Source organism: Crinia signifera, chromosome 1 (genome assembly GCF_055691185.1).
Source record: "Crinia signifera chromosome 1, ASM5569118v1, whole genome shotgun sequence".
Classification (NCBI taxonomy): Eukaryota; Metazoa; Chordata; class Amphibia; order Anura; family Myobatrachidae; genus Crinia; species Crinia signifera.
In genome coordinates this window covers 177,625,401-177,645,551 of record NC_139217.1, presented here as the reverse complement: position 1 = coordinate 177,645,551, position 20,151 = coordinate 177,625,401, and the positions used below count along the sequence as shown (strand labels likewise).

At 41.3% G+C, this 20,151-nt stretch overlaps 1 protein-coding gene across 1 annotated transcript in view; it reads left to right on the top strand.

The window, feature by feature from the left end:
- EGF (epidermal growth factor) overlaps positions 1-18,035 on the top strand; it is a 125,092-nt gene extending 107,057 nt beyond the window's left edge. Inside the window, exons 19-22 of the mRNA XM_083178130.1 lie at positions 229-358; positions 2,006-2,167; positions 5,283-5,360; positions 11,549-18,035. Coding sequence (XP_083034256.1) covers positions 229-358; positions 2,006-2,167; positions 5,283-5,337 — 347 coding nt within the window. The 3' untranslated portion in view covers positions 5,338-5,360; positions 11,549-18,035. The remainder of the gene's footprint in view (positions 1-228; positions 359-2,005; positions 2,168-5,282; positions 5,361-11,548) is intronic.
- Positions 18,036-20,151: the final 2,116 nt, after the last annotated feature.

Sequence of the window (20,151 nt, the reverse complement as noted above, 5' to 3'; positions counted from 1 at the left end):
CTGCCCCACCTGCAGTGCACATGGTTTTGTCCACTTTGGGAACAAATTTGTACTGCGCTCAGATCTGAATAAGGGCCTATATATGTTATGATTAATGGACAGTTCTGACCTTTTTCTGCAGTAACTACATTTGCATCTGTTTAAAACAATGTCATGTACTGTATCACTATATTCCTTCCTATATCATTGTATATTGACCAGCAAATCTATGGATATTTTATTTTGCAGAATTCAAAACGAATATAAATAACTCTTCAGGAAATAAGCATTCACGAGAATGTCCGGCATCCTATGAAGACTACTGTTTCAATGGTGGTGTGTGCATGTACTTTCCAGTTCTGGAAGAGTTTGCATGCACGTAAGTTGTAAAAAGTGTCACACTGCAAACTTACATTCTGCAGCAAACTATCCCAGCTCTCCTCCCAATCTTCCTTTCCTCTTGCAATATGGTATTTTGCATTTATTTAGTGGTCTAACTAGATGTACAGAATGTTTGTGTAATATTCAGACATAAATACCATAGAATTGGGAAGTTATTTAGTGGTAGATGCATTTACACTCCGTGCATATCTATGAAAAAATACCCAGAAGAAAGCATATTTCCAAACTGCTGACATGATCATTAAGTAGACTCGCTCCATTGTACCACACCACCCGGCCATCCTGATTGTAGACTCCCACATTTTGGGAGGTATGCTGCCTAAAAAAATGTATACTTAACCCTAATAATAGTGTACAGATAGTGTAGAACTGGGTTGACAGTGTTAGTGATAGAAACTTGCATTACTCTTTGCGCAAAACATAATAAATGCAATGAAGCATAGTAAGAGAGAATATTGTTTTCACAGTTATTAATAAATATTACATTTCTGTTTTAATATAAAATGTAATTAAATGCAAATAATGAAAATGACACCCAAACACAAGTTGCTTCATAGTGATGTGAATTACTAATATATATGCCTGCTTTCCCCTAACCTCTCTTCCAGTACTAATGAGACACAATCCCACAATGCACAAAAATTAATATTTAGACAGAAGGTGCCCATTTACCATAACATTTTTGCTGCTAATTCCCCCAAAACACATGTTTTCAGGGTTAGCCACAAATATTCTGTGCCTCCAGATTGTAACTAGGAGGGACTGAAGCAGAGCTCTCTGATACCTATTGCAATTTTGCCCGCAGCCGCATCCACTAAAGGTTTCTATGGAGGATGCAAAGCTGATTGATGTACCAATATCGGGTAGCATCGCGTCGGCTCTCACAGCTACCGCCATTCTGAGATGGCAGTAGCCTTTAGGCTACTAACCACAATGCCAGTGGGGCCGTGCAGTCAGTGCTAACCGCACATGTGCAGACCCCCGGTATTCAGCACTGCAGATCGCAGGGACGGGCACCTTTCGGAGCTCCTGTCCCTGCACCTGCAGGAACATACATTTAGCCGAAAGGATCACATATTGCTATGTATATGCGATCCATTAGTACATGGGCGCCATAGTCTTTTAAGGTGTCCAATCGCAGTAGAAAAATGTGCATTGTAGGCAATAACATTCAAATATGTCAAGTCCTAATAGGCCCCTTATTGTGAAATACCGTTGCCATCTAATTGCATGCTAACTCTCAATATGGTCAGCAGGTGGCAGTGCTGATCTACCAAACACACTAGCCTGAGTAAGACATGACAGACGGCAGTGCTTCAGGAAAGTATTTAGGTCGGAGATGAGAATGACTAGAGATCTATTTTCCAGTGACACATGGCTGTGGTCTTAGAACATTACTAATTTTGGTGTATATTATTATTATCACATGGTTCTTTATAGTCTTCTCCATAGTTTGATAAACCACTATGCAACCTTGTACACATTATGAAAATGAATATGGCTCCTTTGCAGAATGACATTCCCATAGGTGTATAATATATGCTTTACTGGAACAGGCAAGTTGTATTTTGCTAGGAAACTGCTTTAAAAGATGTGTTAAATTGTATGATGCCCTATATTGCAGTTGTGCCAAGGGATATATTGGAGAGCGGTGCCAGTTTGATGACTTGGAGTGGTGGGCACCACACAAATCGGAGACAAGGATTCGTAATGTTACTATTGGTGTTTCATTGGTCGTCCTCCTCATTGTCCTGGGTCTTGGCTCCTTTGTGATATACTATTACAGGTGACTGCACTGAAGTTTAATGAAATATCTGCTGTTGTGCCCATGATTGTCGTCATTAGTGATTCATACAATGCATGCATGATTTCCTGTCTGATCTGGTACCTGGTAGCAGTTGGCATCAACTTCTTTTTATAGAGTGTAAATGATCCGAGGTACCGCATGCAGCCTCCCATGTGATACCTCGGCAACTATCCGCTGGGGAGCCACATATACATAATATGCGACCCCCAACAAGTGCTGTCGAATCCTACAGGATTTGAAAAATCTTGTGCGCAGCAATTGTCATCACAGGAGGTTAGGTGCATATACTCTGGACATGATTTCTGCGCCCAATCCGTTGGAATCGGGTGAAAAAGGCCCAAATCCTATAGGTTTATGGCCAGCATTGAGCTATACAATTAGCTGGCAGATTATCTGCCAGATCTGGCTGGTTTTAATGAAACTCTGGTAATGAATCATAGCAAATTATAATTGACCATTTTCTACCAAACCCTGGAAAATGGAAATAATTTGTTCATACGAATTGTTTAAGTCCGTGACATAACCGAATATCTGAACATCCATTTTCATTTGCTCTCATTAATTACCAGATTTTTATTCCAACCAGTCAGATTATCTGCCAGATAATTGTATAGTATATGCCCAGCGTTTCAGGTCTTCATTGGACTTCTGAAGACACATGTTTATAGCAATGCAATAAGGCCTCAATACTGTATTTTCTGAATGATGTATTATATCACCACAAATCTGCATTACAAAGTGAATTAATTTTCCAAATTCTCATGTAAATGGAGACTCCGCATCCAAGGCAATCATGTTGATTTTAACCCTTTTTTTTATGGTTATTTAAAACATAGTGTTCACTTTATTTTTACAAACTTCAAATGTATACAAATAAAACTGAAATTTGCTATATTAGAGGAAAATATATGCATGCTTATTAAACTTTATATTAAGACATATATGCAATGTCTTCCAAATATTAATGCCTAGAGAAAACAGTAAGAAACTTAGAAAGCACCTTTTTATATCTTATTATTTTACATAAAACATGGACATTTGCTCTAACTGCATACAACGCTAATCTTAAACACATGGTGGTCATGTTATATTGTATTTAGAGCCAAGATTATTTTTCTTTTATTATTTGTCGACTTCTATTCTGCAGAAAAGAAGGGAGATAGGCATGTAAATAATTGAACGGTAAATAACCCTGTTCATGAAGTATAATCTGCCTGAGAAAGGGCAATCTATGTTTCTGTGCAGTTAAATGGTCAGTTAAGCAAACTACAAGTTTTCTTAAACGAGATACTTGCAACATTTACATATATTTGTTCAGCAGTTCAATGAACTGTAGAGAATAGTGAGATCATGGCAGGTATTTTTACTTGTACATAGCAAGTTGCACAACTAGGGCATCTACTCTCAGTTTTGCGGTTTTACATTACAAATATTCACATTGAAAACACTTGAAAGGAAAGTTTGGCAATGAACAAACAATTATTGGAATCAAATGGACAACGATTCCTACTGGGAGCTTGTATGTTTTGATTAAATGTTAAAATTATAACATCATGATAAATCCTAACTTCTTCCAGAAAAAAAGAATCTGTTAATGATTTGCATCACATCAGATTATCTTTGTTATCTTGCATTGGAACACTGTTGCTGCGGCTCTGCTGAAAGTTTAACTCAGCCATGAAAATATTACATCTATATCCTCTGTAGAAACATCTGGCGAGACCACTACAGCTTCACATATTATTGTACGAGGATACACTAGATGACAGAGTACATGGAATACAGCTAGAAATATATTTTATATTTTAGGTGACTACGTATTAATAATTTCAGCACTGCCAGAATTATTAATGGTCCGTATCACAGAGGATATTTTAAGTTTTCATTTATAAGTGTATATATATCGCATGGAATCCGAGCCGAGCCTGCTTGGTACCGGAAGCAATCCTGCAGAATGCTTCTCCAGCCAGGTCGACTTGGAGGGTTCGGTGTGTTGCGCACAGGACCGGGCATCACATTGGACCCGCTGTCAGTCACCTGCAATTTATTCTATTTTCCTGCGATAGATCTCCACAATCACAGGAAAAGAGCCCAAATTGCAGGTGAATTGCCTAGTCTATGGGAGCCTTTAGAGACCGGCAGGGCTGATTAAATGTTCCAGGTGCCATAGGCTAATACACATGTAGCTCCCCTTGTAATGCTGCTAAACACGCGTGTATGGGTGCTCAGGGACTCACCATTCATACTGCCCATGTGTATGTAACAAAGATTTATACAACTGGCATGTAGGATCTAATGCTTGTGGTGTGTAAAGGAAACTTTGGCTGTAGCCTGAACAGCTTATGCTAACAGTGAGTACAGCTGCACTACCACGTACACAATAACCCACACCCTTGATTACGATACATTACTGGTTCTTGGACCATTTTGAAATCCAATGGTGTGTACACCTAACTCTGTTGAACCACCACTTGTACCCACATTTTCAGCACATTATGCATTGGAGAACAACATACACATTACACTGTCTTGACAACTACCTAACATTTGAAAAGCAAATATCAAACGACAACTAGGAGGGTATCCAATTGGCTGTTGATCATGCTGCATCCACGAAAATCATCCCTACCCTATTATTCTGGATGAAAAGAAAAAAGTATTCCATTCGAATGCATAGGTCCGGTGAATATCCAGTGACCTATATATTTTCATGGGACCTATCACAGCAAGAACAAGGCCAAAACCAATACCTGATAAGCGCTGAATACAGCCCCCAACAGCATAAAATCATGTTTCTGCTTAAAAACTATTGTGCTTGATGTCATCTTTGTGATTCTCCTTTACCTAATAATTTATTACAAAACAATACTTATATATATATATATATATATATATATATATATATATATATATATATATATTGCAGATTTATCATGGTTCTGTGTGGGTACAATGTTTTGGTGCTTACACATCATGTTCTATAGTCAGTTGCTCCCGTGGAACTGCATAGTAACATCAGTGCAATGTTATTAGTCAGAATGCTACAGTAACCATCTTATTTTCCCTATTAATCTATTTTTGTTTTCCCTTCAAGGCATCAGCGCGTGCAAAGCAGAAACATTGGTGTGTGCCCTGTCCAGCCGCATTAGCAGCAAGTAGAAGCCAGTCTGAGGTACAGTAACTCTTTCATAATAATGTAGCAAAGGATCAAAGCGTGGTTGGGATCCTCCTGAGATTATCCATGAAATAATTCACATCTTCTATACATTAAGTAGCTGCCAGAGACTTCTAGTGCTTTGCCTGAACTCCAGTTCATCTTACTTCATTGTTATCCCTCAAAGTTCACAGCTGCCTGGATGTTCTGTAGCTATGAGCCAGTGTTATTGTTAGCCTCAGCACACGACAGTTGGAAAACTGAATCTAAATTAAGGAAATGACAAAGTGATGACATGGCACATTGCATGAGTGTAGACCCAGTGTGTGCAGAAACTCGCAGCCTTGTATTACATGCACACCTATTTCTCTTCATTATAAATATTAAATGTGTATACATTTGTAAATGTACTGTATTTCTCTGCTGCATGAGATGTCAGGTTCATTGCAAAGGGAACATTAGCAATTCATCTCATACACAAGGAATGGGAATAGAGGGAAATAATGTACTAATTGCTCTTTACTCATTGGCCCTTATATGCTAGTACAGGCCTGGCCAACCTGTGACTTTCCAGATGTTGTCAAACTACAAATCCCATCATGCCTTTCCACAGTTTTGCTATAAGGGAGTGTTAAAACTGTGGCAAGGCATGCTGGGATTTGTAGTTTCACAACATCTGGAGAGCCACAGATTAGCCAGTCCTGTACTAGTATAAGGAATCTGGCATATGCTGGGTCAGTTCTGTCATGAGCCCATGTTCAGCTGTGCCGAGTCTCTGCGTGTTTCTATTTCCTCTCCGTGGTTTCCACCACCGGCTCTCTTTACAAACCACCCTGTCGCAACCACCTCTCGCTCCCATAAGTAACCTAGCGACTGGTCATCCTTTCTTAAGTTTGTCCCATCTTCCTTCCCATTGGGAGCCGCTGGGTCATAGGGATAGCTCCTCATAGGCTCCCACTGATGCATACACAGGTAGATGGTCTCTAACACACAGCAAATTCTATGGCTCCAAACCAGGGAAACACACTAGTGCTTTTTTTCAGTCTTTTCATCACAGAAATTGGCATCATCAATATGATTGTCCAGACTTTCTATAGTTGCTTTATGAATCAATTTCCAAACACAGGGGCTGATTCAAGCCCGTTCATTATGGGCTGAATCCATCCCTGATGGTCGTGTTCGCGCATTTGCAAACCCCAGGAGCAAATGGCTTGGCGAGTTTCACACTCACTGAGCCATCAGCTCCATTGTGGAAGGGAAGGGGTGGGCATAGGGCTAGAGCAAGGGAACAGCCAAATTTTTTTTATGGGCGAGCCCATAAAAATGGTTCATTCCCCTGCGAACGCAGGCGTGTCAATACCTGCTCGGGGCGGGTGGCTGTTGTCACATGACGTCAGGGCCCGCCATGAATTCAGCTATCTCCGGGCAAGATAAGTCAGTATAGACTGACTTTTATCTGTGAACGGCAAAAAAATAATTTGATGGGTATGCTTACGCATGCAAGGGTGTGTAAGCATACCCATGCACTTGCATGCAAATGCGGTGATTGGCGCGGCCGAGGGCGAGCATTGGCCAGACAGCATATGGTGTTTACCTGTTCGCTAGGCTGTGAACATATGCAGGTCTGAATCAGGCCTACAATTTGATCTAATATGATAAAGGGGAGTGCAAAATCATTTCTTTCTATTTAAATAATATATTCCATATTCCATATATAACATTGAGCTGTCATGCAGACACCACAAGATAAACTTATCTGCATCATTTTTCTATATACAATATACCCGACAGGAATGTTAATGTCATTCACACACTAGTTTTCATTATGTCTGTCCCAGAAAACCAGTCCCCATTTTCATTTTATATCACCTCCTTTACATAATCTGTATTTCCCTATAATACCTCATGTGTATGTTTTCTTACCAGTAATGAGAATTGTGTAGGACATGTACACGTATTATAGTGACATTTAGGGAGGTGTCACTATGAGATTTATATTTGTCGCTCAGGTCAGTTTTCTTATTGCTTTTAAAGCTATGTTGGTAAATTGTGCCGGCTCCAGTGCTTCCTGTACAAGTTCCAATTGTAAAGCGCAACGGAATATGCTGCGCTATATAAGAAACTTAGTAACTCACCCTCCCACTGAGTGCAAGCTACATTGTCCACATTGTGGTACAATAACATATATTTTTTGGGAATATATAGTTGTCATAAAGCAGGATGCATTCCAATGCCTAAACCTAAATAACAAAATGGCTTCTGTTTTTTGTTAGCTAACAAAGAGGCTGCAATAAAGGGGAGTCTTCATAGATCTAGCCTCAATACGGCGTGAACAGACATTAAGGTTATTTACTTCATATTCTCCTCCATATTCCCTGTCGTAAGATGCAGGCATCAGTGAGAGTCTGGTGAGGAGAGTGGTAACAGTACAGAATTATTTATGACAATATCCCATTTCATATTGTCAAGAATGTCACGATGATCTAATTGTTTCATTTGCTTTCCATCAGCACCTTACACATTATAAACATACTGTATTAAAATATCAATAGTCTCCAACTGTTTGCATAACAATTAAGTGGAGATTTGAAAATATCAAGGGAGGCTTTACTCTGGCAGTCCCACAGCCTGAGTCCCACTGGTATTTCCATACCTGCACTTCAAAAGAATGACAAAGTGACCTAGGCTTAACGCTCTTCCTGCCTAACATGCACAATAAGTTTCATAAGTTTGAGACCTACAGCACATTCAGGCCTAGTTCCTGACATCTCTGTTAGTCTTGGGAAGGTTAAATAAGTTATAGTGGTCAAACTGCCTTCTGTGGTGTTGAGAGAAGCTGCGGTGGGGAGTTTTGTTTAGTTCTTTTCCTTCCTCCACTGCAGTACTCTCCAGTAATCAGCTTTCTGCTTCGGTCACTGGCCTGTCCTTACCAGCAGTGCTTCCTCTTTTCTCCATTGGGGCTTCTTCCTTGGCCAGCTCTTCCTTCTTATTTTTTACAGAAGGTCTTCTTGGCTCCCTCTCTCTCCCATCACCGTACATCAACCATCTCCCATCATAGCACTGCTCTTCATCCATCACAGCACCACTCACCCATAACAGCACCCCTCTACCTTCAGAGCTCCCCTTAGCCTAAGAACCCTTGAGAGCACTGCACCCCTAACAACACAGTTCCCCTCAGAGCATTGCACCCATCAACCATTACAGAACAGCAGCCCTCGCTCTCCCATCACAGTATCTCCATAGTAGGGCCCTGGATAATGTTATGCCCATTAGGGACCAATTTATCACTATCCACAACATCAGATGTGGATGTGCTGTGTTAATATCGGCCCAACCTGCAGTGTGATAATTGACTACTATGTATCTTTTTTTGCATTTAGTAAAAAAATATTGTTAACCCTTTGAGTGCCAAGTGAATCTGTGAGTATATGTGTAAACATTGGCACGTAAACATTTTTATTCAACATAATGACCTGGAATGTTAATTTATATAGGAAGTATAATCTTTTATTACACAACATTTTTTATTTGATTTTATATAACAAATGTGAGCGACACTGACATTTTTAGCAGAAAATTTGAACATCTCTCACAGAGTTGTTGGCATTCAAAGGGTTAAGAAATGGGCCCAATAGTGAGAGATGCATATTGCTTCATCAATACAGACTATTGGTTTGAGTCTCCTATTATAATGAAACAGTAATATTGTGGAATAAAAAAGGATTGCTATACAAAAAAAAGTTCAGAAACCAGGGTCATCTTAATATATAGGCCCACTGGGCAGTTTTCCAAGTCTGGATTCTAGGCTCCTTCGAGCAGGGGTGGCTTTTCCGGGAAGCAGGTAGAGATTGCTACTAACCACTCTGATTAGGAACACAATCCGACCAGACAGGCACAATTATCTACCTGCCTTCCAGCCTGCATCCAGACAGTGAATGGCTGTCAGCATGCTAATTGGTGGATGGCTGGTGCTATCCACCAATCAGATTGCTGACAGCCATTCACCATATAGAAGGATGTGGCGAGACGGCACGGGACCACAGGTGAGTTAAGTTATTTTTATTTATTTATACCTGTGAATAGGTGGGTAGGGTCCCCAGTGCTTTGCACAGGGCCTGCAATGCGGTTAAGACAGCCAGGGGCATACAGTGACTAGTACTTTGTGGGCCTCATAGCAAAATCTTGAAAGACCCCCCCCCCCCCCAACATTGTCACTAAAATAGGAATCTATCTAGTTAATAACTAGATAAGAGAGCGCATTCACATAATATAAAATATCAGATATTTAATCTTCACAATGAAAATATACAGATAAGTACTGACCAAATGGGGAGAAAGGGGAGTGGAGGGGGTGAAGGGGGGGGGGGGGTGGAGTGAAGGGAAGGAGAGGGGGTAAGAAGAGAGGAGTGGGAAAAGGGAGAGAAGGGGAAGAGAAGAAGGCAGAAGGGGAGGAGAGAAAGCAGGGGTTGGAAATCCCCCCCCCCCCCCACATCACAAGCTGAGCTGTGCACATACAGTACAGTGGCATTGTCCGCGATGAAAGTCCTGCTACTGCTCTCCCTCTTGCCAGGACCCCTGCTCGTGCAGAATGGTGCTGGGTCTCCCTCTTGCCAGGACCCCTGCTCTTGCACATCGGCGCCGGGTGACATCCTCCTACAAGATAAAGATTTAGATTTGCAATACTGGATATCATTTGCTGTATTGAGCAGTTTGTCCATTTTTAGCCTCAAAGTGAGCACTTGCCTTATTGTGTGTTCAGATGTGATTTGATCATTATTGACCCTAATGGTAAATTCAATGGTACTTGTTTCCTAGAACGGCACCCATCGCAGACCCTTTACACATCTTTACACATAGAATAGGGATATAAGGCTTCTGTCATACTAATAAAAAAAAATGTGATGTCAGTCCTACTTATAAATGAAACAAAGTTCATCCATACACCTGCTTATTAAATGACCAGTTTCTATAGGAGTTATAGCAAGATGATAATGTTGCATAATAGAAGAAAGTGAGTTACTGGCAAGGTTAGGAATAAAGGTTTCAGCTTCCTACACTCATGGTACCTTGTCCACAACCATCACAATCAATGTTTATGTATGTATTCAGTAGAACATACCTCCCAACTGTGCTTGAATTTGGAACAAAGGGGTAGATGTATGAAGCAGTGATAAGGGAGGAGAAGTGGTAAATGGGTAGATTTATTATAGCGGCGCTTAATGCGTGCTATAACACTTCCTGCTTCACCTTATTAGCGAGGAGAAGCAGGAGGGGAGACCGACAAGATGTGATAACATCTTGCCTGCTGAAGCGGGGGAGCGCTAACTGCCCCCTCTGGCGATGCCTCCTGCTGCTGACAGCGCATCAGTTAACACTGACGCGCTGTCTCCTTCCCCCCGGCTGGCTGGACTGGGCATGCGCGGGATCTAGCTACACACGCGAGATCCCCAAAGCAGTTCAGAGCCAGCAGCAGGGACAGCGCTGTCCCTGCTGTGGGGATAGGGCATCCCCACCTGCAGATGTCGAAGTCAATAGCTGCAGGGGGCGGAACGGTCAGCGGTGCTGACCATTCATACATTGGGTAGGAGGCAGGTGCACAGTACAAAAGATCATTCCTGCACTATGCCTCCTGCCCCACCGCACATTAGACACCAGCACAGCTTGTGTCATAGATTATGGGAAGCGCTATCCCCTGCCATAACGCATGGGGATAGTGCATATTCCCCTGATCGCCACTTGATAAATCTACCCCAAAGTTCCTGGTACTTCATCACCGGTCATTAAGCTCCTAACTGTCACAGTTACAGGCTGAGTTTAAAAAGGGACAGTTAGAAGCTGATTGGCCGGTGATAAAGTACCAGGCACTTTATTACTTCTCTTTTCTTATCACTGCTTCATACATCTACCCCAAAGCCCCATCTCAACAAGATTATTCCACTCTCTTCTACATATTCTTAGGCTTTCACCTTACCACTTGGCTGTATCCTACTAAGCCTAGGGTGCAGTCTCTGAGCAATGAGTATGTCTTTACTTCTTTTTTTTTTTTTTCTTCTATAAAATGCTTTATGTATTGATAGCAAAATATGAAGAAAAAATGTTGTTCCACCTCAGTATCAGTGTGAAAATGTTACTTTCTGCATAACTGAAATGTTACTGCTATCACTTATACATGCAGTTGACTTACCAGCATTCCTATCTTTGTTCAGAGTCCAGCGAGATTGTGAAACTGGAAAATGGACAAGTAACTGGTAAGAACGATGAATAAAGGCTTCTATATATAGCTAAGCTTCAGTACCCTCCAAACCAGAGGTTCCAAGAACTACACAACACAAAGGACATCAACATAGGCAGCAATGTCTGGAAAAGAAGAACAATGAAACTATATGTTGTTATACTAGCAGCAATGACTGGAAAAGAACAGAAAAACTCTGTTATACTATTTTGAACTGAAGAATAATATGTAGCAAAATACCCTTGGAAAAATATTGGGATTGGATTTAAATGAATGAAGACTGTAATAATACCAAAGTAAAAAATCCACCATTGTGAAGGATTACTGTAACATGACATAAAGTGGTTGGAACAGGCTTGTCCAGCTTGTAGTTCAGATGTTGTGTGTTGTATTCTACTACTACTACTTTATACAGGGAAAAACTAGACCCTGTTGTATGAGTAGTACCGGATTAAACCCTTGTGGTGGCCCGTAGGTAGAGGAAATCTCGTGGCCTCTCTCGCAAATATCGTGTGCCCCCCCTCCCTCACTAATTTTACCAACCAAACAATCTGGAAACTGTAATGTGAATCTGATGTTTATGGTTTATGTACTTTACATTGTTAATGGGTACAATACAGCAATACAGTACAGTGTTTTCTCTATTGAGTCTTTAATGTAAAGTTTTCATTTCTTTGAGCTAATTAATTTTTTCTTTCTTTTGGAGACAATTTGAAAAAACTTGGTTGTAATATTCTTTCGCAATAAAATAAATATGTTGCCGCGGGGCCCCTAAAAGGCGCAGGGCCGATAGGCTGACACCTACTCTACCCATTTGGTATTCTGGTTTGTATATGACAGGTTTTTGTTTTATTGAATCATTGTGTTATAAGTTTGTATGGAAAGTGGTGAGAATCCTTGTATTTGAAATCCAGAGGACCAGAATGCCTACATCACGATGGACAGAATTCTGACCATAAATATTAGGGTTAGGCTTGGGCATTAATGGAAGGGATAGGGCCAGGCTGTGTGGTGGGGAGGGGGTGGTTAGGGTTAAGCTGTGGGAGGGATGAGTTATGGAGCCTATGCATGGGGCAATTCAGGGCATTTTCTAAGCGATTTCACTAGATTGCTTAGAAATTGTCCCTACATCGCTCCGTGTGTAGGGGCCATAGCGACAGCGATGCACGGCCTGGCAATTAATATCAAACATGCTGGATATTAATCTAGCTAATCACCGGTCAGGGTCAGTGTTCTCACCAGAGAACACTGGCCCTGACAGATCGCTCAGCACACATCGTTGTACAGCTCTGTGTTCTGAGAGATCTACATTGCTCAGATCGCTCAGCAACATCTCCCCATGTGTAGGACCCTTAGGGTTAAAATACTCAATTAGAACAATTTTGATTTTAAACATTAAGATTCTACTGTCTGCATTTTGACTGTCGGGATTTTAAATAACAGGATATCGATACCATTCCATTTTTACAATATGACTACCACGCTCATTGTTACTCTTCATATCTTGGGTGTGTGCTGTATCTTCTGGCTTATTTGTGCACCTGTACTGTGTAATTGGAACTACTGTAGATATGTGTGCATCCAGTAGTGTTCATAGTGCAGCAATGAGCATAAGCTTCCTAGTAAAAGCACCTCAGTTACAGTGGATATGGTGTAGTTGTGGTTACATTTCACAAATATACACAAAATGATGAAAAGTGACGCACAAAAATGATTGTTGTAACATTGTACAAGGGAAGATATCTTTATGGTAAGAGATCTATCCATTGTACATAAGTCTAAGGTAAAAAAACAATTGTGCTGTGCAATGTGTTGTAGCTAAGGGTGCGCCAACATAACTCCTTCTTCCTCCTAATTAAAAATAAAAATTGCAAATAGCTATTGCATTGTCACTTTTGAAATGTCTGTAATAGTTACTATGCATATAAAATAATTTTTTACTTATTCAAATGATTAATTTTGTTATATACAGGGTATTGGTAAAGCAATGGCAGAAGAATAACTCCTTAATATCAACTCATACACTGTAAAGGTCCATACACACTGGGCGACTATGCCCAGCATGTATGGACAGCGATGATAGCATTCGTCGCTGCGGGGAAAGCCCCTCAGTGCATACACACTGAGCGGCTTTCCCCCTGCCCGGCGCTGACGGAGGGGAGAGGACGGCTTTGCGTAACGCAGTGCTATACAAAGCCGTCCTCAAAGCCGCTCATCTGCTGGTATACCCAGCAGATGAGCGGCTTTCCTGGAGTGCGCAGCAGTGCTCACCGCTCATTGCTGTGGCATACACACTGGGCGGCTTTCCTCCTGCCCGATGCTGACGGCAGGGAGCTGTTCATCTGCTGGGGGTATAACCAGCAGATGAACGGCTTTCCCGACGATGTTGCGGGAGTGCGCAGCAGTGCTCACCGCTTACCGCTCATGCACCGCTGGGGCATACACACTGGGCGGCTTTGAGCAGAAAGCCGCTCAAACCTGCTGGTTTGAGCGACTTTCAGCTCAAAGTTGCCCAGTGTGCATGGGCCTTAAAGGAGGATATTGCAGGAATGTGCCAGATGAAGGATTTTCAGCTGAAATGTTGTTCCTACTTTTTTGCTTATCCAAAGTGTGGTCGCTTTCTTTAATATTCAAATGCAACAATCTGCCTTGTTATGTCTGAAGTCTGTGCATCTGAATGCATTAACTGTATCCATCTCCCTGCGTAAGTGTCCATGAACACAAACATTATACTTAACATCTGAATTCTAAAAAGGTAATGCACAACCCACCCTGTAAAACCCAGATAATTTGGTATGGGAGTGGCCCACAAACCTGTTGCACCCCTTCAAGTGTCCCACAGAAACACTAATAACGTATTGATTTCTAAGAATGGTATGAGATTGTGTGCAGGCAAAGGTCTCAGTGCCCTGTGTTACATTTGGGGGCCTGATTGACCAATAGGCTAATTAGGATGCAGCCTAGGGCCACTGGACTGGGGAAGGGGGGCACCTTGCCAGCGACAGCCGAGGAATAAAATTAAGGTCTAATTTATCCAATGCTTGTTAGCAATCATCTGACCTCAAGTACTATGAGGGGTAAAGTTCTTAGGTTGACTTCCAGGTGGCTGTGCCAATGTAACTTACTGATGGAACCATTACTTTATGTACAGTACATTGTGCTACAGCACCAGCTGGGCAGACTAAAGCCAACACCTCCTTCCCACACCACTAGCATTATATCCTACATACCATATGTATACCATTCGTTACATGCACATGGGCAGTGTGAATGGTGAGTCCCTGAGCACCCATACACATGTGTTTAGCAGCATTACAAGAGGAGCTACATGTGTATTAGCCTAGGGCACCTGGAACCTTTCATTAGCCCTGTAAATGTGCCTAAATTACGTGAAGCCCAATGATGAGCAACAGTACAATGAAAAAGTTATGATAATTGTGTAAGTTGCTTTAATAATTAATTGTGTGTGCGTGTGTTTGTGTGTGTGTGTTGATGCCTGCAAACTGTCCCAATATGTCTGCCAAACTGTTTATGCTGTCCCCCAAACTCCCAAGTGAAGGGGGTGGCCCTAGGGGTTGCGATGAACATCGGGGTTGGATCCATGATTGCACAATAGCAGGATTAAACCTCCCCCACACATCAGACCTGGTTGCTTTATAATTGTTGGCAATTATGAATATTGGTACTCAAATCAGTGTTCAACCATTATATTGCACATAGATTACACATGCACTTTCAGTTGGGTTTTGGATTATATGTCGACAGTGTCTAGGTCATGTGGTCAACATAGACAAAAGGTCTAAACATGGCAATGGTCGACATGCGTAAAGGTCAGCATCAGTTTTTCACAATTTTTTTAAATGTTTGTTTTTACTTTTTTCATAGTTTACCATTTACGTGGTCTACGATGGTAACTGTAAAGTGTGCCTGAACACAGTGGTAGTGGAGTGAGGCATCTAGCCTGAAGTATGGCAAGCGAAGCGAGCAACTTGAGGGTACACAATACACTAATTTAAGGTCCAAATGCTCAGGTTTTGACATTGACATAAAAAAAGTTTAAAACTAATGTCCATCTTTTCTCGCGTCAACCTTTTCTGGACTGACCTCTTCTGTGGAAGGTGGAACAACTCTTTTTAATTAGGTATTTCTAATTTAGCTGGAGGAGACAGCAACCAACTTATTTATTTAAAAATACAAAGCTACACATACACCTGCAACAAGTATTCACTAATCTTTAATTAAGCAATCTCAGAAATAAAATATCCAAATCGCATACTTAAATCAATGAGTTACTATATTAAACATATTGCTCATAATTTGTGGGAATAATGTATAGCCTATTGTTTAAGAGCATCTCCACCCCATTAAAAAATCTAGGGTACTGTGGCTTCAGATTTTTAGAGCTCTGATATTAATGGACATAACCCAGGTCAGTTTTGGTCGGGTCACTAAGTAGGATTGGCTTTGCTGTGTGGAAAAGGAGCTAAGATGCACCAACAGCTGGTTTATCTGTCACACAAATTAGACAGGATAAGGTATTCAATGCAGGATTCCAACTGTTGGAATGCCCCGAAAGTCATCCTGGCCTTTTTCGACCAGCTTGACAATATACCCACAGGAGGAATTCCACCTATCCACTGTTGAAAAGAGGGCGTGTTGGAGAAAATGGCCATGAATTGTCGAGATCCAGCCATGAATTTGACAATCCATGGCTGTTTTCGATAAAACAGATATAACTGATTTTTAAGTCGGATCCGTTTGGTTGAGTTCCCGCTTCAATGCTGTCAGAAATGTTAGCATCTCCCCTGTCGAAAGTAGCCGCAGGGATTGAATATCTGGAGAAGCCCTTTCAATCTACAGATTTATTAAAAAGTTGATATTTAGTAGTAGATTATTGATTGTAAAATGATTGGAAAAAAAATCCTAAAACTCACCAATTGAAAATTCTGATCATTTTGGAATGGAATTGGTTAATCAGGAATTTCCAACTGGATTTTGCCAATTTATTTAACACAGTGATAAGTACAACTCAGAATTGTGCTGATTGATTCATGAAGTTCATGAATGGATTAGTCATAATATCTGGTTGATTTTAACTTTTTTTCTGCTACAAAATGATGAAGGTGCTTTATATGACAAAACAATGGGGATTATTCTGGTTCACTCTTTCTGACGAAATCCTTCTTAGATAGACAAAACCATGTGCACTGCAGGGGGGCAGATGTAACATGTGCAGAGAGAATTAGATTTGGGTGAGTTATTTTGTTTCTGTGCAGGGTAAATACTGGCTGCTTTATTTTTACACTGCAATATAGATCTCACTTTGAAGTAAAACCCCACCCAAATCTAATTCTCTCTGCATAAGTAAAATCTGCCCCACCTGCAGTGCACATGGTTTTGTCCATCTAAGAAGGATTTTGTCAGAAAGAGTGAATTAAAATAACCCCCAATGTGCTATATATTTCTAATTACAACTTTTGAGATGTGTTTTGTTTTATATCAAATAAGTCTGTGTAATATGTTAAAGATAACTTATTTGTTACTAAAAAGGCTGCTTTTTATCAGATCTAAGTGTTAAATTCATTTTGCCTTTGTATTTGGAGTCACAGTTTTATCTTCAAATTGTTGATATCTTATGCAGCCCACACACGCGCCGATGCCGGCGGTGCGATGCTGTACGATGGGGTGCGCGCTCCCGCGGCACCTCATCGTACAGTACAAAAAGTATGTGCTGCACATACTTTTTGTACTAGCTTTTTCTAGCACAGTATCGCATCGCATGCACATCGTATGCAAAAGGCATACGATGCGATGCTGTGTGTGCTAGTTAAGCCCACAACGCACGCTGGAATCGGTGCGTGTGTGGGCTGCATAAAAGCTGAATAAGAACCTGATAGTTATTTAATTTTTTTATACATTTTCTCACTGTAACAAAAAAAAATGGTTTTGTTGAAGATACTGTCCATGTTTTTTTTCTGATAATTATATTAAATTTAGCAGACATAGCTATTTAAAGCACATACCATAATATTGTTCCCTCTGTTGATCGGCCGGCGTTTGATGGAGTCATGAAAGGCATCCAGGCAGATGCAAAGCAACCCGTATGTGGTTTCTGCCGCTCTGCTCTGACTGAATTCTCCTTGTTTATTTAGATTACAGCTGTTTTAAAAGGAACGCAGAACATGTAAATGCGGTAGGTCTTTTGCAGTGAACGTCATGGATTAGATTGCAAGGTAAATAGCTAAACTTTTAGCAGCTGTGATCCAAACTCAGAATTATTCACTGTTAAAAACCTAAAGCATATGCTTCTTGGGTTTTCTTGTACTGTGTGTATAATGCTATGTTAACGTATGTTCTGCTCTTAACTTATAGTACTGTCATAATGGGTCTCCATGAGCACTAACGTACCATACAGTGTGAACACAAGTATTCTGATGTACAGTAAATGCACAATATCTGAGCATGTTCCTTATGGAGTGTGTTGCATTTTTTTTACTTAATATTCTAAGAACAACCAGGCATAGAGGGACCCACCTTGTTTAATATATTCATTAATGATATTGTAAGTGGCATAGGGCCTTATTCTAGTTCACTCTTTCTGACAAAATCCTTCTTATGCTGCCCATACATATGTGAGATATTGCATGCTGCACATAATATTTATCGAATTGCATGAGCAATCGCATGTGGTTTTTAACCACATGCGATTGCTCAAATGCAATAAGCGTGGGGATCCGGAGCTGGCAGCGGGGACCGGAGCTGGCAGCGGGGACCGGAGCTGGCGGTGGCGGAGGACAGGAGTGCTGGCGGGGACCGGAGCTGGCGGTGGCGGCGGAGGACAGGAGCACTGGCGGGGACCGGAGCTGATGGTAGCGGCGGCGGAGGACAGGAGTGCTGGTGGGGAGTGGGGAACATACCTGGCTGGGGACCGGAGATGTCAGGCGGCGGGACTCAGTAGTGGCAGCATATAGTATGACTTTGAAACACTGGATGGCCCTGTGATTGGCTGAGGCCGCTGAGAGAGAGCTCTCTCAGTCAATCAGCGACCACCTGAATGTCCCATCGCATCTGATCGCATAAGTGTATGGGCAGCATTAGATGGACAAAACCATCTGCACTGCAGGGGGGCAGATGTAACATGTGCAGAGAGAATTAGATTTGGGTGAGTTTTTTTGTTTCTGTGCAGGGTAAATACTGACTGCTTTATTTTTACACTGCAATATAGAACTCACTTTGAAGTAAAACCTCACCCAAAACTAATTCTCTCTGCACAAGTAACATCTGCCCCCCTGCAGTGCACATGGTTTTGTCCATCTAAGAAGGATTTTGTCAAAAAGAGTGAACTAGAATAAGGCCCAAAATGAGTAAAATTGCAATATTTGCAGATGGCACAAAGTTGAGTAAGGAAATAAACTCAGGAGAGGATCTGGAAACACTACAAAGTGATTTAAATAAACTGGAAAGGTGGAAATGCAGTTTACCATTGAGAAATATAAAGTAATTCATTATGGGAACAAAAATGAACAAGCTACTTGTAGGCTAAGGTTATTATAGGGAATTATGCTGTAGGGAAGGAATTGGGTAAAAGTGCTCACTGCTCAAGTGCAGCAGCAAAAGCAAACCGGACACTGGCATGCATTAAAAGGGGTATGGATTCAGGGGATGCCAATGTGATAGTGCCTCTTTACAAGTCATTGGTGACCACACTTGAAAATATTGTGTTCATTTAAATGAATTGGAACAGGTACAGGGAAGAGCAACTAAGCTAGTAAAAGGTCTCCAATCACTAGAATACGAAGATAGGTTTAACCAGGCTGAATATGTTTTTACTGGAGAAATGAAGGTTGAGAGGAGATATGATTAGTATGTTCAAATACAGGATTGGGAATTATATGGAACTGGGAGATAATTTATTCACTAACAGGCCTATACTTAAGACACGCGGGCATGTACTGAGGCTCGAGGTAAGAAATTCCGTACTGAATTAAGAAGAGGACTCTTCACCGTTAGAGCAGTAAAATTCGGGAACTTATGGCCGGGGTGGAGGGGGTCGGGCTTGGGGGGTGATTACAGCAACTACTGTTAATGAATATAAATCAAAACTGGATAAATATTTGGCCACTAAGGGAATCCTATAGATATGAGTTAACCAAGTCAGTAGATACAAGTTAGATAGCTAGAACTCGATGGACTAACGTCTTTTTTCAGCCTTAATTACTATGTTACTATGTTACAGTGTAGTTAGATCAACTGGTAGCCAGTATTAGAAAATGATCATCAACTACCCTCTGATTGCCTTTGTAGTGATCAGTTTCAAGTGAGAGAGCTAGGCTGACATACTGTACAGCCAATACATAGTGGCACCAAAAGGGGGTGGGTTATAGTTACTGGGGCCTGGGCCAGATTAGGAATGGCCATTGTTGCCATCGATAGCAATAGTGCAACTGGCCATCGATCCTTTTACCCAACGATGGTCATCCATTTTCTTAGACTGAGTGGCCTGCTAACCAATCAAAACAAGGAGGTGGGGCTTTGCGGGTGTCGGGGATGGAGCTGTACTCTGTGACCCAGAATTTG